Source organism: Carettochelys insculpta, chromosome 6, assembly GCF_033958435.1.
Source record: "Carettochelys insculpta isolate YL-2023 chromosome 6, ASM3395843v1, whole genome shotgun sequence".
Classification (NCBI taxonomy): Eukaryota; Metazoa; Chordata; order Testudines; family Carettochelyidae; genus Carettochelys; species Carettochelys insculpta.
In genome coordinates, this window is record NC_134142.1 from 34,486,373 (window position 1) to 34,508,244 (window position 21,872).

Consider the following 21,872-nt stretch of genomic DNA (forward strand, 5'->3'; position numbering starts at 1 on the left):
TTGTCTCCAATGCCATAACCCTCTGTCCCAGCCCTAAGCCCTTCCCTGTACTCTGAACCTCTCAGCCCTAGCCCAGAGCCTCCTCAGTCCTAGCCCCACCCAAAAGCCAGCACCCCCCAGCCAGAGCCCTCAGACCTTCCACTCCCCAACGTCACTGCCCCAGCCTAGAGCCCCCTCTTACACCCTGAACTTCATTTCTGGTCCAAGCCTGGAGCCCACAACCCAGTTCAGAGCCTGTGCTCAATTCCACATCTGAACCCCTGCCCCACTCCCATGCCCCATCCTGCACTTCAAATCCCTTGTCTGAACACCCCAGCCTGAAGCCGCTCCTGCACTCCTAACATCTCATCCCAGGCCTGAGCCTGCACTCCCAGCCAGAGTCCTCATCCCCTCCTTCATGCCAACCCGTTGCCCCAGCTGGGGGAAAACGAGTGAGTCAGCAAGGGCAAAGGAGAGCAAGAGTCTGAGGGAGGGGAGATGGAGTGAGCAGGGGCACAACCTCAGAGAAGGCATGGGGCACTTGTGGGGCAGAGGCAGGGCCTCAGGGAAAGAGTGTGGCAATGGCATTTGTTTTTCTGCAATTAGAAAGTGGGCAATGCTCTGTACAACTGACAGAGAGGGTCCCACAGGCTGGAATGGCAGCTGGGGAAGAATGTGCTGTATTATAGTAGCTCTCTGTCCTGGATGTGTGTGGGAATTTCAGCTCTTCAACCTTCTCATCCACTTTTACTCTAAGAAAGCAGGCAGTAGGCATGAGGTAGGGAACCAATAAGGAAAATGCCACAATCTGATAGTACAATAGGAAACTTGGGGATAAGGCTCATCTTCATTTTCTTGGAAAGAGAGGAAAAACCCAAGCAGTAAAAACAGAACTGGGGAGGTTTGGGTTGGATAGCACTTTGTGTGTTGAGAGTGGCACGGGGACTCTGCCCAACTGCACTAATGGTTAGATGCAAAGGGCCAGACCCTGACATCTCTACTCAGTTTTGACTCAGTCTGAAACCCATACGAAGGAATGAGCCTGGAGTGAGTAAAAACTGAAAAAGGACTTCACGTCTTCAGCCATAACATCTAACTTTAAATCTTGGGAATTCTGTATGTATAAAGGGACGTATCAGCAATTTGAAATAAAGTTACCTTTACAAAAGTGGATGACAGAGGCCTGCCACTCCCTCTGGAGCTGGACCGTGAGGCATTTTTTGCTGCGCTCATCTCCTTCTCACACCTGGCAATTTCCCTCTTGAGTCTCTCTCTCCGTTGCTGGTCTGCAACTTAGGAAATGAAGGACCAAATAAAATTAGTGAGATTTTATAGCAATGGTCCTGAGTCTGTCTCCCTAGATGCATTAATATGTGTGGCCTTTCATTCAGTCAGAAAAGTAAACTGTTGTCACGTGTTTCAGTTTGCACATACTGTAATCATGAAAAATAACTCCTATCCTCAATGCAAAATATTAAGAATTATGTTGCGGTTTATGAAGGATTTAGCTTCCTTTAGGGCTATACCTACTAAGTTGTAAAACTACAAAAAATTACACTGGAACTGGAGGGTCAAGTTCACCAACATGAGATTCTACTTGAAAATCCATAGGTCTCTGCCCATTCATACAGAACTAAAAGCCCTTCCAAGTTTAATCTTATTGAACAATGGTATTGAAATTTTGGTGAAAACCTTCATGGGTAAATGTTGTATCTTGTAAGTACATGTGTACAAAGGGAATTGCAGGACTCTAATAAATTCTGGGTCAAATTCTGGAAAAAAGTAGAAAGAGTCCCCAGACAGGCATACAAATAACACTGCAAAAATATCGGAGGGGTAGCTGTGTTAGTCTGGATCTGTAACAGCAACAAAGGGTCCTGTGGCACTACAAAAATAGGAAATCACACATCAGGAGCATGAGCAGTCTAAACAGGGTTTCTGTGTAAAGGCCACTGTGGGATTGGGGGCAGGAGGGATGAGGGAGGAGAAAATCATATAAGCTAGCGAACCTTGGTCCAAATGCCTCTCTAGAGCAGAAGCTTGAAAAAGTGGGGAAAGGAGCTATGGTCTGCCAAAACATAGCCCTTTGTTCTTAATGCTACACTCCAGACAATACGGAAGAGTGTCCGGCCAAATGTGCATCAATATCAACATTAATGCAAGATGAAAGTCTTCTACTTTTCTTGTCCTACTCATCACAACTTATCTTGAACATATGAGTTGTAGTAAGATATATTACTCTGCAGCCCCCCACCCTACAAGGAGACGAAGGGCACGGCTCCCATCTCAGCATCCAGGGCACGGTTCTCTCCCTGTGCTGTACATGGCTACTAACCCCCTTATAAGAGGGATGAGCATGATAAAGTAGTCGAAACAAAAAGCCAGAATGCTTCCGCAGCCCATAAATTGAAGAATCCTGGACCTTTGGGAAGACAAAAAGAAAAGAACTGGCCCCTCTCTTTTCTGATAGGGTCTAGGAGGTCAAAGCTCTCAAACCATTTCTCCTGCCAAGAACCCCTGCTTCCAAAGGGCAGACAGCTCTGAGATGCAGTCCTGTTCCTTCCGCATGTCTAAGCAGGGACCTTCCCTTTCAAGAGTGCCTACCCTACCTTAAAAGAGTGCTGGGTTTGTAGTGACTGTACACAGAGCAGCTCTTTAACCCTTTCCTGACTGGGGTAAGGAGGGGTGTCTGTCCCCCCATGTTTGCAATATTTCATATCTGAGCACCAAAGGATTAAGCCCACTAAGGGCTCCTCCATCAGTAAATGGGCATTCTGAGGAAGTGGACAAAGTATCTTTGGCTATTCCCAGATGCCAAAATGATCCCTTGAAGCTATTGGCAGCTAGATATAAGTTCAGGGTATTGTAAAGCCATTCCCCTGGGCCACCAATTGTCTCGCTCTGCAAATCCAGAATCTGGTCTGAAATCTGTGAAGTCACACATGGCTGGCACACTGCATTTTAAAAATACACTAGCCAGAATGATAGCAAACTTTACTCACATGCAATTCCTAATTTGCTGTTATGTTACAGCATCTTCAGGCCAGCTTTGCAAGTGCAAAGGACTGCAAAGCCCGCCATCAAGGAATTCCCTCCATTGTAGAAGGAAACCAGAGGGTAGTAGGCTGTTGGAGGCAAGTTAGAATAGCCAATGGCCTCAAACGATGGATGACAAAAAGGTAACATTGAGCCACCTTCCCCATCTCCTGGGTTCTGCACTCAGTAAAGTGAGAATCAGGTCTGGAACCCCCATCCTTTAAAACATGGGTTTACCCAGGCAACACATGGTATCTGTGTAAAGGGTCTGATCCCATGAGGCACTGAGCACTCGTAACTCCTATTGGAACAAACTGGAGCTGAAGACACTCATCACCACTGCACAGGATCAGGCACTGAGATATGAGCCGATGGTGCAGCTATGAGTAGGTTAATCACAGCAAGAGGCTGGCATGCATTTAGAAGGAAAAGTAGTACTATGGGGGCAAACTTTATCGGGTAATTGGACACATATTTTTCACTTCCATCTGTCCTAGAAATACAAGTGGCCAAATTAGTCCCTGATGTAACCTCAGCTAATTTCAATGGGGATGAATTTGTTTCTGTATCCTTGTTATTGTGCCATGGACTAAATGTCCATAACTGCCAGCAGAATAATTCAGTTAAATGAAGACGCGTCTTGTAACAGATTTAGTAGGAATGTCTTAAAGATGAACTAGAAATACCCTTAACTGTATAGAGAATCTACAGATTAAAGATCAAAAAGGTGAAAATGCAAAATGTGTACAAGTTAAAAAAATTGTTTCACCCGTTCTTAATAGAACAGTGGTTAACAGAAGCATAAAATATCTCCAAATCTTAATAGAACCTAGATATCAATGGGTCTCATCAATGACTCTGCTCACCATCACTGTCAGGCTTAGTAATATTAAGATAAAGCATTATATTACAAGTCAGATAGGAACAGTTAAATTCACAGCATGTAAGAATAAGATTGTTAGATTATTCTACCCCCAGTCCGAGAACCTGTTCCATTAATTCTGTGAGCAATAAAAGGTAGTGAAGAGTTGCATGGTATACTACCCTCCCACAAGCTACTTTTTAGAAAGATACTGAGCTCCCTGCCATTGGAAACAGTTCAGATTAGGGCAACAAAAATTATTAGGGTTATAGAAAGGCTGCTATATGAAGAGAGATTAATACAACTGGTACTTTTCAGTTTGGACAAGAGATGACTAAGAGGAGATATGATAAAGGCCTATAAAATGATGACTGGTATGGAAGAAGTAAAAAAGGAACATATATCCACCAATACCAGGATTGGAAGGGATGGTGTCTTCAGCCTGTTTGTAAGGTCTGGAAATGGGTGACTGGGTATGGATCATTTGATGATTATGTTCATTTGCTCTGGAGCACCTGCTTTGACCACTGTCGGGAGACAGGGTACTGGGCTAAATGGACCTTTCATCTGACCTAGTATGGCTGTTCTTATATTCTTATGAAATTCTTACATATATAATTTAGAAACTATACTGTTTACTTGACAAATGTCTATTACCCAAAGTTCAGAGGATACCAAACAAATTTCCCTTCATAACAGTTTTATTTTTCTGCAGTTGTTGCTCTCTCTACAGGCTTGATTCTATTTCCATAAACCCAGCACTTTAGTATTTCTAGAAACCTGTCTGGAGTTAAAAAACATTGTTTGGCTGCCTGAAATGGAGATTATGAAACTTGGAAGTAATTCAAAAATTTCTCAGACTTGTCTTACTTCTAAGGGGTTTGGCAGTCCAATGCTCATAGCAATAGTACAAGTTTGCAATTACTTAATATGAGTACTTGTCCTTTGTTCTGGATTGCAGATCTCTGCAATCATTGTATATCATCATATCAAGAGATAATCTGCAGTATTAATCATTTGTTTTAATGTACATAAATTCAGACACTGAAATAGTAAGCAAAGAAAAGTTTCTCTTCTTGAGCTTAGCCAAGTGTACTGCATGTCCCAGGGCATAATTTAACTCTGAGTAATGTACTTCTACAGATGAACCAGCTCTTTATTTGCCAACTCAATTCTAGGCATTATTTTCCCATACCAATTCCCCTAAGCCAAGTGCATACAGGAAAGTCGCATCATGTATCTTTCGAAGTAGAGATGCCATCCTTAGTTTGGATGCTCTAGAAGTGGCCAAGATTTGTCATATTCAGCACATCATATGAGGAAGCTAGTTCCGTAAACAAGTGCTGCCTTTCATAACACCCTTCTCCTTTGTATAGTTTAGTCTCAGTTAGAAAAAGTTCCCATCACACCACACGTTAGTCATCTCAGGTGAAATCCTGGCCTCATTCAAGTCAATGGGTTTTAAATGGGCCATGATTTTTCCCCCTCCCTGCAGAGCATTCACTGTTTATAAAAAGGGGAGATAACATCAGGTTATGGTTTAGCCCATTCACATCTGTGGTATTACTCGTGGAATAAGGGAACACTCCACATGACATGATATTTGATGACAAATGATATTTGTTAAGGAACAGATTCTTTCAACTTTATTCGTGTTGAATGGAACATTACTTAGAATAGTCTCAGTTAATTAAATGGAACATTCAAGAAACAAAGTACTATTTAGAGTGAATGCAGACTGCAGAATCTACTATATATTTTAGAGCATTCATCTATTTGGCTGTGTCTACACGTGCCCCAAACTTCGAAATGGCCATGCAAATGGCCATTTCGAAGTTTACTAATGAAGCGCTGAAATGCATATTCAGCGCTTCATTAGCATGCGGGCGGCAGCGGCGCTTCGAAATTGACGAGCCTTGCCGCCGCGCGGCGCGTCCAGACGGGGCTCCTTTTCGAAAGGACGCCACCTTCTTCGAAGTCCCCTTATTCCCATGAGCTCATGGGAATAAGGGGACTTCGAAGTAGGCGGGGCCCTTTCGAAAAGGAGCCCCGTCTGGACGTGCCGCGCGGCGGCAAGGCTCGTCAATTTCGAAGCGCCGCTGCCGCCCGCATGCTAATGAAACACTGAATATGCATTTCAGCACTTCATTAGTAAACTTCGAAATGGCCATTTGCATGGCCATTTCGAAGTTTGGGGCACGTGTAGACATAGCCTTTGTCTGTTAGATCAATAAGTCCTCCTGAACAGTAAGAGCTAGGACCACCAAATTTGCTACACAGCTTCCTCTTTTCAGAACTAAAAGCAATGTGAGGGTTTAGTTGTGCTAGGAAAATGGGATGTGCCTGACATGGGATTGCTTGTCATAAAGCCAAACAGAAAAGGGACAGAATAACCAAATCATGTATGCTCCTCAAAGTTGACATAACTGAGTGAATGTTGAAAGAGACTGAACCAAGGTGAGGCAGAAAAATAGGATGAACCTGGAATATGACTGCTTGTCAATAAATCTTACAGAAAAGAGTTACAATGGAGAAATTTGGAGTACTGCTGTTTAGGCACAGCTATATCAATGCTTAAGGTCTGAACACTAGAAGAAAATATTATTGGAAACCAAATTGACTGTAGCCCTTTTTTTGTTAAAATATGGCAAATGATAAAGTGTGTACAGGAACGAAGAAAAAACATACAATGGAATTCCCATTTTTAAAAATTACAAAAAAAATTAAATTGAAAAAAAATTAACATTTCCTTCTTTGAAGAAATTCAAAATAAAAACTAACTTCCTAAAAATAACACTATTTTTGAAAAACAAACATTTAAATAAATGCACTTTTCCCCTTTAATTTAAAAAAAAAATAAATTAAGGACTGAGCTATGCCAGGTAAACCTGCTAGTCCAGTTGTAATCAGAAGATGGGAGTTAACTATCTGCACAGCTGAAAGGAAACAGAGTTAGAATCACACCTATACCATTATAGGCCAATGGAAAACACAAAGTCTGGCCCCAATTCTCCAGTGTAATGCAGCTATTTTATGTTTGTTAGAAATCTCAGGGCTGCCTTGCAACTGACTTCCTTACTCTGGAATTAAAGGATCTTAAAATTAAACAGAACTGCCATAGTGAGTTTCAACACCACCCACTTTCCCAGATATCCATCTCGGGAATGTCCTTGGGGAAAACTGGACACAGCATCCCTTTGGCCACCAGATCCGCAGTTGCTGGAACATGAACATGGGGCTCCTGGCTAGTAATATAGAACAGTTTCATATTGCTCTCATTTATGCTGAGAGACTGGACTCAAACCTCCACCTGCCGTAAGTGCCACCGGGCAATGGATCACCAGCATTTGTTAGTACTTTAAATACAATAGTGCAGTGATCAATGATTAGCTCTCACTCAGAAGCAGTTTATTGCTAACTCTTTTACCTAGGTACTTCACCAGTGCTTTACTTACATGCATGTCTGCCAGTCAGTGTTCCCTGTAAGCTGGGCACTTGTGTGCCTACTCAGAAGAGAATCAATGCCACCTAGCTAATTTAGCAGAGTGCCCACACCTAAGATTTTGTTTCGGCTGGTGGTGTACATGCTCATACCTCGGTGTGCATTAAAAAGGTATTTCACACATGGATGGAAAAAATGCTCATATAGACAGAAAAGACTAGAGGGAACATAGCCTTAGGTATGGCCACTTGCAGCTCTCATTGGCTGTGGATCACTGTTCCTAGCCAATGGGAGCTGCAGGAAGTGCCCCGGACCGGGACACTGCCATAAGCCCACCTCTTCTTAAACCCTTCGAGAGGTCTACCACTTCTTGAAAGCATGGGCAGAAGTAGCCCATGTACAGCACAACTCCACAGAATGTAAGGGCACTGATTCCATGTACAAGTTTCTCACATCTAGCTCCACTGTCTTACATGGGAAGCAGATTTGCAATATCTCCCCTTGTTTATTTGGCTTTCCAATCACCCAAGGGGAAAATGCACCCTTCCCCGACCCCCTAAAATAAGCAAGTCATCTTGTAAGTTTCCTGATTTGTCACTGTTTCACACAAAAAAAGTTACCATTGTATCCTATTTTGAAAAAAGGATGCTGTGTTCTTTCCACTTTTTTACAAATACTAGCTGTGTCTACACGTGCACGCTACTTCGAAGTAGCGGCACGCACTTCGAAATAGCGCCCGTCACGGCTACACGTGTTGGGCGCTATTTCGATGTTAACATCGACGTTAGGCGGCGAGACGTCGAAGCCGCTAACCCCATGAGGGGATGGGAATAGCGCCCTACTTCGACGTTCAACGTCGAAGTAGGGACCGTGTAGTCGTTGCGCATCCCGCAACATCGAAATTGTGGGGTCCTCCATGGCGGCCATCAGCTGGGGGGTTGAGAGACACTGTCTCTCCAGCCCATGAAGGGCTCTATGGTCACCGTGTGCAGCAGCCCTTAGCCCAGGGCTTCTGGCTGCTGCTGCTGCAGCGGGGGATTCATGCTGCATGCACAGGGTCTGCAACTTGTTGTCGGCTCTGTGTATCTTGTGCTGTTTAGTGCAAGTGTGTCTGGGAGGGGCCCTTTAAGGGAGCGGCTTGCTGTTGAGTCCGCCCTGTGACCCTGTCTGCAGCTGTGCCTGGCACCCTTATTTCGATGTGTGCTACTGTGGCGTGTAGACGTTCCCTCGCTGCACCTATTTCGATGTGGTGCTGCGCAACGTCGATGTTGAACATCGACGTTGCCAGCCCTGGAGGATGTGTAGACGTTATTCATCGAAATAGGCTATTTCGATGTCTCCACATCGAAATAGGCTACTTCGAAGTAGGCTTCACGTGTAGACGTAGCCACTATGGCCTCTTAAGATGAAAGGTTAATATCAACTGTTTTTGAGAATTGGTTAGATTTTCTTGCAAGAATGAAGATGTAAGCCCTGAATCACCCTGTGTGTCACAAAATGGACAACTGTTAACTACAGACTTACTGGAAAAAGTCTTTTGTATACTACTTTGCACTTCTGCATTTACCAAGTCAGTTTTGCTTGGATTACAACCAGTAACAAAAATTTGCTTTTGATTTTTGATGCTCCATATGACAGAAAGTGCAGTGATTAAGCAAAAGCCCCACTTGCAAAAAACAAACGGTGTTGATTGAATTTATGTCTACTTATAAAAGTAAGTTACGCTTTTAAAATAAGTTTTTCCTCTTTAAAACAATTTCCATTTGCATCTCTTTTCATCTTAGTTTCCTACAGAGTATTCATCAGTATTATGTTTATACATTATACTACACACACAAATAATTGCAAAGTTATGGGATTAAACATAAGAAGCAAAGACAAGGCTGAAAATCAGGCCCTTACAATTAAAATGCCATTTTCTTCAACATAATTTGTGACAATATTTGTTGAGTATTATGTATAAAGTTTAAAAGAAAAGAGCCACAAAAATTATTCAAGGGCTGGAAAAAGTATCTTACAGGGAGAGACTTGAAGAAATTGATCTATTTATCTTATCAGAAAGGAAACTGATATGCGCCTTGTTTACGGTGTATATATACTTTCCCAAGGAGAAAATACCAGGTTCTAAAAGGATTTTAATCTAGTGCAGAAAGGCATAACAAGAGCCAATGGTCAGATGTTAATGACAGTCAAATTCAAATTAGAAAAAGGGTACAAATTTCTAAAAGTGAGAGTGATTAACCATTCCAACAAACTATCAAGGTATCCAGTGGTTTTTTGTGCTGGTGCTTTCCAGTACTTGCAGCAGCTCCAGCCATGAGATTGGCTGGAGAGACGGGGTGGGGAGCTGTCTGAGTACCAGCACCTCTTTTTTTTTTATTATTATTTTTTTCCCATAAAAAAGGCACTGAAGGTATCTCTTGATGTCTTCAAATCAAGACTGAATTCTTTTGTAGAAGATATGCTTAGTTAAAAGAAAGTTATTGGAATCAATATGGGTTGACTGTATGAAATTCTTGGCTTTGGTAATGTAGGTCAGATTAGATTCTTTAACGGTCCCTACCATTTTTACTCTATGAAAAATGTATTCTGATGATTTAAATACATTTCTTCCTCAGAAGTACTGTCTTTCACAGAAACACAATTTATGTTTACTGCAGAAGCAATTCAAAACGAGGGGCACAAAGATATTTACACATTTGTTTTTTGGATTTCTAAGCAAAACATTCAGATGCCAAATGCAGACGACTATATTTTCAAAAAGATAAGTCTGACTGTTGTGCACAATTACACATTGTGTGTGCAAACATGCATGCATAATTCAAATGTCTCAGGAAAAGCTATGTATATTATAGCTGTAATACACAACGATAATTAAAACTGCCTGAATATTTCATTTTAAAGACTGTATTTCAGTTACTTTCACCTTTCTGTCTTAAATTTTCTGGCTCTGATCACAGTGGAAGGGTTATTTTTTTAGGAAAATCTGAGAAGAGTGGTTCTATTTTTGAATATAATAATAGTGAAAACTATACACTGCTCTTAAAAGCTCTAATGAACCATTAGGAGATGACAGAACTTGAAAACTTGTTAGTCACAGTAAATAGGTTTACTCTCCCTTCCCTGCCATTCTCACTGTTCTGTTGGTACTATCTGTGTATGTAAGAAAACCCTATGTCACTAACAATTGCAGGTGTGTCTTGAAAGAGGCAAGGCTTACTTATTCCACCAATTTTTCTAAAGGGTGCATGCAATGAAGCAAGACTCATAGGGGGATGATGGAAGAGCCAGTGTAGAGAAATTGTGCAAACTTCCTGCATAACTAGCAAAATATGGACAAGTTTGATTTTCCTACTTTACTCAGAGATAACAATGCACAAAATATATGGGCTCCTATGCGGAGGTGATGCTGGAAAAAAAGACAGGCCTAAAAATTTAAAAATCCTGATAATTTCCTAGGTACAGGCAAGGGAAAGTCTCAGACAGAATCATTATTAGCATTTTTCCCTAAAAATGACTGTGTTTCATAATTTCTAAAAAAAATTAATTACAGGTTCATACTTGATATTCATCCACTATGGGTGCTGGATTTTGATGGTCAATTTCTCAGAATGCATATTTTCCTAGTAGATCTACACTCTCAATCATTAAGTTCAGGCTGTACTGTAAGTGTGTTCTAGGAAAAACCTCCAAACATATGGTCTGAAAAAGTTATTATTATTGGAATCCAGGCATGTATAGCAGCACCTGTCTTATTTGGCTGGGCTTTTGTCAAGTTTTCTGGCATAAATACTACTATCATGAGACTTCTAATAACCAATAGCATCAAACAACATGCTTAGGGTAATTCTGCACATAGAAGTTTCATATTTCAAGAAGTTTCACATTTAACAACTATTTAAAGTCAATATAGCTGATCTAATACACATGTGCATGCTTGTTGCTGGCTCAGTGGCATGGAAGCTTGCCTGCTTTGCTGTCAGCTACGATAGTGGATAAAGAACTGTGGAAACAAAATACTTTAAGGGCAGACACATTCGATTGTGTGGAGAAGAAGCCAGCTCCAGTACCACATAAGTGCTTAAGAACCAGTGACTGGTCCACAGCAACAATGCCCAAAGGAACTATTTACCTGTTATTTTAGCAGGGCAAGCAGCACACTTTTAGGGGGAAATTCTGAGCATGAAGTGCAGGGATTCTGCTTTGCATCTCTCATTAAGAGGAGCCACGCTGATAAACTTCAGCACTTCATACTGAAAATTTGCTCTCAACGTGCGCTTTGAGAAGCAATGAGGGAGGAGAGGTCTTCAAAGAATGGTGAGAAAATTCAACATTCAAAAAAGTAATTGGAGAAACTTTGCAAAGACTCATTAAAGTATATCCCAAATTTTAGCACTACAAGTAAAACATTTTTGCAGTTAAGAAACACACAGTAAGATGTGAAATATAAAAGGAAAAATAGTGAATTGATATGTACCAACAGAAGCAATGAACTATTTTATGTTTTAAGACTCACATGGAAGAAGATTTGATGAGATCATTTTAAAATTATTTTATTCATAATTTCTTTTTTCGGTACTCTTCTAGCAATCTCAGTGTTTGTGTTGTTGGTTACTATGATATTACTACCTATTTGGTATGGGATGGAAAGAAAAGTTCCAGCCCAGTAAGCTAGTAAGGTGAAATAGCAATTTAGTGAGGATTTAGTGTACTGTTTTTACTAAGCAGATGGGCAAACAGAACAGCCATAGCAAGGTGTAAAGTTTCCATCACACACTGGCAGGAAATTAATTCTAATTCTGTGACTATGACAAAATCACATAGTCTAAGCGTGATTTGAATAAACTGAATGGGAAATACACTGTACCTAGGCAAGTTCAATTACAAATGGAATTTTCCTTACTGTGGAATATATGTGCTAGTGCCACTACAATTATCTGTTAAGGTTAAGGTTCTGTCCCTGTTTTCAACATGAACTTATACAGTCAAGAAAAATTCACTGTGGTATGAACCATATCACACAGGCTCATAGCCCAGGCTCTGAAATAAATGGACAGAAAGTTCAGAAAGACCTAACCACTGAACAAATGTAGGAGAATTATCATTATCTTAGGGGCGTGGGGGGAATTTCAAAGAAAAGCCTGACCAAGGTAACAAGGGAAGTCATAGAAGTGACTGAGTGTTGGGGGAAAAAAAAACCCCGCAAACCAATCACTGAGAGGTAAATCTTCCCTCCTACGCAAAGATAAGTTACCATGCTTGGCATAGCAGAGCTATACATACAGCTGGGATATCAGGAAGAATCCTGCATCCCTGGCTGTGGATCTACAGGACAGCTAGTATGAAGCTGCTTTGGCACCCCAGAGGCTGTAGTAATCCTCTGTGATACTGCTCTGCCTGTGCTGCACCCCTTGAAGACAGCAGGGCCATGTCTACACTAGCCCCAAACTTCGAAATGGCCATGTAAATGGCCATTTCGAAGTTTACTAATGAAGTGCTGAAATACATATTCAGCGCCTCATTAGCATGCGGGCGGCCGCGGCACTTCGAAATTGACGCGGCTCGCCACCGTGCGGCTCGTCCCGACAGGGCTCCTTTTCGAAAGGACCCCGCCCATTTCAAAGTCCCCTTATTCCCATCTGCTCACAGGAATAAGGGGACTTCGAAGTAGGCGGGGTCCTTTCGAAAAGGAGCCCTGTTGAGACGAGCTGCGCGGTGGCGAGCCGCGTCAATTTCGAAGTGCCGCGGCCGCCCGCATGCTAATGAGGCGCTGAATATGTATTTCAGCACTTCATTAGTAAACTTCGAAATGGCCATTTACATGGCCATTTCGAAGTTTGGGGCTAGTGTAGACATGGCCCAGATGATGAATCCATACATTGCAGTGAACCTTTGGCCCTGCTTTGCTTCTTGCTTAACACCCCTAAAAGGAACATTGTAATAGTTACACTGTAACTGAGTTCTTCGGCCCAAAGGGTGTGTGAACCATGCATCTTGTCTCCTCGCAGAACACTGATTTCACTGTTTTAGACTAAGAACAGATAAAGAGGGTCTAAATTCTGCACTGAGCAGAAAACACACTTCATGGCCTCCTTCCATTTGAAATGACTACTTTAGTAAATCACTTGTCATCATCTTTTGTTACTAATTACAAGTATGGGAACAGAGACATAAATCATTAGAATGTATCTTGACAAGAATACAATGAAGAAATATGTTGTACTAACAAATTGAACCAGTATTGGCTTGGGTATTTAACTGAAGTAAAGTTGCAGTTTTTTTGTGGGCTTTTTTCTGTATGGAAAATGTATACAGTTTATGCGAATGATCATATATTTGGCAAATGAAGGAAAAAAGACGTTCATATTAATAGAAGTCTGACAGCGGTTCAAATATTACATAGATCTTGTTGGTATACAACATTTGCAGTCTGTCTTTTGTTCAAATGGAGAGTGTAGGTGAGTGTCAGGCTGTGTGAGGGCTGACAGTAGGCAGGTGGCATGGTAGTGAGCAGGGGTCAGGGCAGGAGGCAGAGTGTGCTGAAGTGAGTCCACAGGGTGTGGGTAAGGGCAAAGGGCTTGTGTGGTGGGAATGAGGGTGGGGTGAAGAGAGGGCAGGGGTTTGGGGTGGAGGGCTCAGGGACTGGGGCTGCTGGAGTGAGGGTAGGGTGGTGAGGACTCAGTACAGTGCTTGGTGTGAGTGAGGGGGCTCTGGATAGGGGAGGGAGGTGAGATGTCCCAGCAGGGGTTTTGGTGTAGGAGTTGGTCAGGGAAGGAGGGGAGTGTGGTAGAGTGAGGTCAGGGGCTGGGGGACTAAGGATTTAATGGGGGGGGGTCACGTAGAAGCAGTGTTGAAGTGTGGGAGCAGACTGTGGTCAGGGGGTAGGAGTGGAGGAGTGGGGTGGCTGAGTGGAAGGGATGGGGTTGCTGTGGTGCAGGTAGGGGATGGAGATGAGGGCAGAGGGTTTGGAGTATGGAGGAGGGTCAGGGCACAGGGTGGGGTGCAGACATCAAAGTAGGGGTTTTGTTGGTGGGGTTCAGGCCAGGGTGTGGAAGGTACTGGTGTGTGGGCAGTGGGGTGGGGCTGAGGACAGAGTTCCGCATGTGTGGGGGAGCAGGGTAGGGGTTGGGTCTGCAGAGCAGGAGACTTGTGGCAGGGGTTGGGAAGTCTCAGGGGACTTATTGGGGGTGGCCACAGTGGTGAAGGTGAAGGTCTGGTGGGGGAGAGGCCACGTCCCCCAATTCTGGCATCTCCTTGTGGGAGTCTGGTTTGTGGCTCCTGGTCCCAGAATCCCCAGGGGGAGAGCTGGGCTAGGCCGGGTCGGGCTGGCTCCTGCAGCCCCAGCTGTAGTTCCTGGGGGTAGGAGGGAGGCACCTTCCTGCACTGTGGGGGAGGCTGGGGCCAGGCTCCTTGGTGTGGGGGGTCCCTTCAACTGCCAGTATGAACTGGGAAACTGAGCTAGAGCCAGGACCTGGGCTCTTTTCCCCAGCCCAGGCCCAGCAGCAGCATGGAGGATGGGGGCCACGGAAAATGGCCATGGCCTCTGCACAGTGGCAGTGGGGAAGAAGCTGTTTTCCCCAGCTCCAGGAACAGCAGCTGGGGGAGCCTAGCCCGGGACCCAGCAGATTTTCCAGACCAATCATGAGCTTGGGAGGGAGGAGAAAGAGGAATGGCTGGGATTTATGGTTGCAGCATCTCAGAGGGGGCTAACTGTGTGTGGGAGTTGCGAGGGTGTATGCAGCAGGCACCCCCTGTGCGGCACTGTGGCAGAGCACCAGGGAGTAGGAGAGTTGGGCAAAGGGGCACTTACCTCTTCTGGCAGGGTGGAGAGCTCTGTCTTCATGTAGCCTCTGTTTTCCTGCTGTGGCTGCCCCCAGTGGTCACTCTGCAATATGGATGTTCCCTGAGCTTGTTGCCCTCAGTGGTGAGGCTGAAATATGTTGTCCATCCTGTCAGTGTCCCTCCCTTTCCATGTTTTGGGAAATTCTGGGATTTCAGGCATGTCCCATTTTCCAGGCACCACCAAACCCTGACCTTGGTTTAAGTTAGGGTAAGAGAAAGCTGCATACCAATTTCATGGTCATAGCTTTTATGGTTTTAAGAAGAGTTCTTGAACAGACAGACAGAAAGACAGACACACTCTAAGATATATAGTAGATTGTGAGGAATTTAGATTATGTGCTCTTCTGGATGGGGACAGGGACTTTTCTTGTGTTTGTGAGGCTCCTACTTCAAATGTGAATGTTGTGTCATTAATAGCTAGGGCTCCAGATCTGTCATGGAGATTTTGGAGGTCACAGATCCCTGGAGCAGTCACTGTTCAAGTCGCCTTTATAGTGGTGCCCACGGTGGTCAAATGGAACAGCCACTCAGGCTCAGATGGTACCCAGTAGTGGTTCCGGGGATGCAGGGAGGCGGCAGCTAGCCAGAGCAGAGGGATATTTATAGTATGTGTCATGGACAGGTCATGGTGGCTGAATTTTTGTTTATTGCCCATGACCTGTCCATGACTTTTATTAAAATCACCCATGACTACACCATAACCTTAACAGCAAGTAACACCACAACTTTACAAAATTTTTTCTTAAGAATTAATATCTCAGAGGAAATACTTGCATTTGATGCTGGTTAGTCTGCTTTTTGGCATTGAAGAGTCTATAGCTGCTGAAAATAAAAAAGAAAAAGTGAGTTATGCAAGATCCTTTTCTTAACGCTTGCTATAGTTAGAACAATATACTACTAAAATATCACTAAAGGAAGACTTGTTTACTTAAAGGCTAATGGTTTGTATTTGTCATTGTGGTATCTGCTTACAATGTATTCAGTTCCATGGTTTATTACAATGGATTAAATTAAATGTCAAAAATCTTGATGCTGAATTTTACAGGAAATATATAGTTTAATGAACATTTTCCACAAATACAGGTTATATTACTCATTTGCCTGTATGGAAAAGGAAGTGCAGGTAAAGTATGATACTTCCTGTAACTGTATCTCCAGAGAGATTGCTCCCCAGTGTAATATACTTAATAAAACATGCTTATTCTGACTCTGAGTTTGAAAGGATGAGAGTGACTGAATAGTTGCATATTTAAAGCATGCCCAAAGAATATGTATAGCGATGCAAGGATGAGGAGCACCCCAGTAATTATGACACTGAAATATGCTAATTATACATCCAGTATCCTGTCTGAGAATGGCTAGAAGAAGGTGGAAAAGTGTAAAACATTTAGTATTGTAATGATATAGCACAAGAAAGGAATTTTAAAATTACATCAGAATGTTAATATTTGAAGGATAGAGGCCTGTTTACACCATGATGCATGGGAACAGGTGGTGAAAAAACAAACACACAAAAAGTCTATTAAATGTTTAGCAATACACACACAAAATATTTAATAAATTTACAATGATTTTAGGGTCACTGCCTGGATCTAGCACTTTATATTCTATTATTTGACTTTTCTAAGTTACACAGAGCTTTGTAATCTAATTTTTTTCACTTGATTTTTTAATGAAAGTTTCTCTCTAAACACTGTGCAAGGAGTGCATCACCAGTTTCTAAACTTCAGTAATATTCAGTCTTTGGGTATAGTTTTGCCATAATTAAGCAAAATATACTAAGGCTTGCACTAAATTTATACAAAAAGGATATTCACTGTTCTATGTAATTTAAATAGAAAAGGTAGTGCTTCAGGAACCTATACTAGTTGGTATAAAATTTGAACTGGGGTTTGGTGGAAAAATTTTTCAAATACAAGACAGTAAGACTTGGGTAATGAACCTCTCCAGATTGGAATAATAATTTAAAATGTCAAAGAAATGTTAAGGAAACATGCAACACAGTCTGCATAAACATATGAGAACTACAAACTCCTTAGATCATATCTGTAGCAAGTTACCTGTGATATTCAAAGATAAAAACTGTTTGGACAAAAGTAGGCATTTCAGTTAATATGTAAGATAGAATGGTGTCACTCCTGTTTCATGCTATTGCCATATATTATTGTGAGAGCCAGAACTCGCAGTAGCAGATGAGAAGCACATGGAAATGTTTCATAAAGTCATGTACTGTGACTACATGGACAGTGAGAATGAGTACATATTAAAGCAATGCTATTGATGCTAGTATATTTCTGTCAAATATGAATGAGGAGAGAAGAGCATATTTGGAAGCATGCTGCTGCTGCACCTGCAAGAATGAATGCCTTGGCAAAGAGCCAAAGAAAAAGAAAACGCTACAGCTAAACAATCTTGACTTGTAGACCGGCACAGAGCAGCCAAAGAATCAGAACTCCTTCTCCCATTGCATTTTTAGGAAAAACAAAAATGCAAATAAAGCACACAATGGAGCCTGTAATTCACCTTTCTAAGCTTCCTCTAACACAGTTCCAAGCATTATCTTCTCATCCTTACTATGAAGGAGTTTGCATTTTAGTAATTATTAACAACTGAAAACTAGCAGAATCATTGGCCTGATTTCCTTACCCGTAAGCAAAAACAGAAGAGGCAAGAAAAGCACGTAAAGTTATATTCTTAATTCATAGAGGCTACATCTACACTAGAAGCATCTGTCTACAGAAGTTACTGTAGACATGTTCCAACAAAACTTCTGTCAACAGATTGTGTCTACACATAAAAGCAGATTGATCTTTTGGTCTGCTCTGTCGACAGAAGGGCCCCTGGTGTATCTACACAGCTTTTTTGTCAACAGTTTCTGATGACAAAACACATTTTGTGTTTCAGTGTTTCATGAGTTTTATTGACAAAATCCCAGTTTTGTCTAAAAAACTCTCCAGCATGGACACAGCCATACAGCCAGTATAAAAATGCACTATTACGAAGAGGCAGTGGTTGACTAGCCCATAAGGTACTCATCCAACCTTATCTTAACTGAAACCATAACAATTTGCCTGATCCTTCCCATATGTGCAATTTCTTCGTCAGAGGAGAGTTAAGAGGTGTGTGGAACCTTTATACTAAAGTTCCAGACATCCTAACGTTTGTTTAGTAAAAAAATTACTCTATAGCTTGACTTTACTTCTCAGTAAAGAACAGTGCACACTAATATTGCTGTATGAATAACAAAGATTAATAATTGAATACACTAATTTACTACCCTTTAGGGATCATTTTCAAAGTGTTAAACACTCAAATCTTCCATTAACTACAGTGAGAACCCCTTAGTCTTAACACCGTTGAAAATCAGGCCTTTTGGGGACTTCTTTGATTTATTTGTTTTATGATGATGAAATGTTCTCCATTTATTCTGATGTAACTAATCAGTGTTTACTGCCACAACTCTATTCGAATGAAGTTGGTAGGGGTTTTTTTGGTCCATGCATATTACTTACCATTAGCAAGAAAACAGACTGAAATGATGCAAAAATTAAAGACAGACTCACAGCATTAAACATTAAATAAAAGTAGTAACTTTCTATCATCTGAATGAATAATAAAACAAGTTATTAATATGAGAAAAACAACCAGATGCAAAGTTCCTAGGTGACTTTTCAGATTTATTTTTAGTGGAAAGCAGCAACTGACATCAGCAAGGAACTGAAATAGCAAAACCAAAACGTTCTAGAATCCAGTTCTAGTTTCAGGTCTGTTCTAATGGAAACTGAAATGAGGTGCTAAACCTGGGGGCAGAAGTTTCAGGGATGGACATTTTTACCTTTGGCAGAAAGGATTTTGTTATAATGAACAGCCATGTGATCCCTGATCAGGTACTGGTTATTTAGTCTCCGGGAGGAGCCAATGCAAAAAGCTATAAAATTAAAGACATTTGAATGTTATAAATAGTAGTGTAATCATTATTGATTAATTACAATTCAAAGCCAAACACAGTTCCAAACAAGAGCTACCAAGATAGCATGCGGTGCAAGAACTAGAGCATGGGCCTGCCCTTGCCTTCGTCTTTTCAACTCACAAGTAACATGCACTCAGGGGACACTTGCTGTTCCTAACCTCAGAAATCATGGTACTTTTGGAAAAGGGTACTGAGGCTTTCATTCACTACTTCATTCTAGGATGTCATCTCTCCCTGCACCGTGAGTTTGCATTACAGCTCCAGATCCAGTGGCTAAGCACTCTCATCCCATCTTCTACAAGCTCACGCAGCATCTCTAAACAAACCAAACTGCAGTTTGGTAGTTATCCAAGTGTGCTAATGCTCCCTTATTCTCCCTTTAAAACTGAATAGTGTACATCTGACAGCTTCAAATCCAGGTGTTCCATTTACGAACCCCAGGCACTTTGTCTCTTCCACATTACTGAGCTGTTTGGCAGAACTTTTATAGTTAAAATGCTGTTGATAAAGTCCCAATTTTTCCACTGCATCCATCATACTGCACTGAGAGCAAGTTGCTGGGATAACAATCCAGTGTCTTTGATTGTAAACATGAACAGAAAAAGCTTTTAAAATCCTTATTTGTTTAACATTTGTTTAAATTTCAGTAATAAATAAATTTGTTTAAATTTCAGTAATAAATAAATAATATCACAATAAATAAATACATTTTAAAAGAACACCCAGTTACTTGTCCTTCTCCTCCCTTTAACTGCCAGCCCCTAAGGTGAGGGTCTGTAGGAAAATGTTATTATCTACACTGTTAAACGTTTTGGTGATATTACCAGCCGTAACATGGGGAAAAAAAAGATTCCTAAACTGAGGACATTTTTGGTTAAAGGCCTGAGGCTGTGAAATGTTTCCTTCAGTGGGAGATCTGCACATTCAGCTTCTTACATGATCATGATTGTCCTACAGAATCCCAAACTACTTACAATAAATTATTTTTATTTAAACATAATCTTTGTCAATCATGTTTAAAATTTCTAAAGGGCACCAAAATTTTAGATTGGATAGAGTTCAAGAAGCCGCTATAAATATAGGCACTATTTTAGCAAGACATTTAAACAGATGCTTAAGTGACCTACAGAAAAGAGATATGACAACTCTCAATGTTAAAGTTATTATACATATTCATTAGAGCTTTGTGCAATGGGAGTTATAGCTTCTTCATCACCTGAATGGAAACAAACTCAGTATCATATTAGAAAACACATTATACATCCTATTCAGCCATTCATTAATGCATAAGAAATAACACTTATGCTTAGCATTATGTTTACCTTTTAAGCTATAATTTTATGTTCTCTAGCCTGCCATGTAAATGCAACTTGTGAAAAGACCAAGTGTCCTCTCTGTAAAGCACGTTAGTATATTACTAGTATAAAAATCTCAATAAAACTAAGTTAATTCAAAGATTTTAATGCAATAAACATTGTTTTAAATCATAAAATGCATATGTCCATACAAATAAATGACAATCCTTTTATCAAATCATATATACTACTTACCATTACTCTGAGTACTTAAATGTCCTTTAAACGGGCTTGCTGGACCATAATGGGGAATGGTTGGGTATTCACTCACTTAAACAAAAATGTCAAGTTAGAAGGAAATACATACATTGACAAATAGAATAAAACAGAAAGTGTTACTTTAAATCTGCAAAAGTCTATTTAGATCAGTTATTATGGGAAATTTGAATCTTTGGCAGCCAAACAGATTAGTGGAAGGGAGGACTTTATTTTCTTGTATGACATGAACATCACTAGAGTTCAATGAGCTTCTCAGACTACCTGAATGTCAAAGTATAATTGCAGAGAGAGAGAGAGAGTGGATGAGGTAATATCTTTTATGGGACCAAATTCTGGTGGTGAGAGACAATTTCTGAGTTACACACTCCTTCTTCAGGTTGAGGAAAGGCACTCAGAATATCACAGTTAAATACAAGATGGCACAAACTGTTGCGCATAGGGAATGGCCCTTTCAAATGAATGTTTCATTGAAATATGTTAATTACTCATGCTGAACAACATGTACTACTTTGAATTTAGCTGTAACACTCTGAGTATCTTTCCTGGACCTGAAGAAGAGCAGTTTGTGACTCAAAAGCTTGTCCCAATCACCAATAAGCTGTCTAATAAAAGATATTAACTCACACAACTTTTCTCGATAATATCATGGTACTTACATGGCTATAACAACACTGCCTATACAGTATGATTGTGATGCTTTCATACAGTCAGAGTTTAAAGACAGAAGAAATCATTACATCGCCTAGTCTGACCTCCTTTACATCACAATCCATTAAATTGCATCCAGTTACCTCTGTCAACGGCCTGATAAAATCTTGTGAAAACAAAAAAGCAGTCCACTAGCACTTTAAAGACTAACAAAATAATTTATTAGGTGATGAGCTTTCATGGGACAGACCCACTTCTTCAGATCATAGCCACACCAGAAAACAACCATACCAGATAACCACACCAGGATAACAATTTTCTAGCTCATTATAGGGGCTCTTTTACACACTTTGCTTCATTTAATTCTTGACTGCCCCCCTCCTTCTGCCCCTCTGCTCTCTGATTTGCTCACCTTGATAATATTTTTCTGATTTGTCAATCTTGATTACTATTTTTGGTTCTCTGTGCCTTAAATATTGAGTCTCTTCTGGTGTGGATATGACCAGAAGAAGTGCGTCT

General features: G+C 41.2%; 1 protein-coding gene across 3 annotated transcripts in view; it reads right to left on the reverse strand.

Moving 5' to 3' along the window:
• Positions 1–21,872, reverse strand: part of SPATA7 (spermatogenesis associated 7) — a 71,711-nt gene that overhangs the window by 34,611 nt on the left and 15,228 nt on the right. Inside the window, exons 2-5 of one of the 3 annotated variants that reach the window (XM_074998772.1) lie at positions 20,682–20,756; positions 18,997–19,089; positions 15,936–15,980; positions 1,138–1,271 (exon numbers count right to left, since the gene is read on the reverse strand). In XM_074998772.1, coding sequence (XP_074854873.1) covers positions 1,138–1,271; positions 15,936–15,980; positions 18,997–19,089; positions 20,682–20,756 — 347 coding nt within the window. Of the gene's footprint in view, positions 1–1,137; positions 1,272–15,935; positions 15,984–18,996; positions 19,090–20,681; positions 20,757–21,872 lie in introns of all 3 variants that reach the window. The other 2 variants (XM_074998771.1, XM_074998773.1) reach the window with 2 other exon arrangements.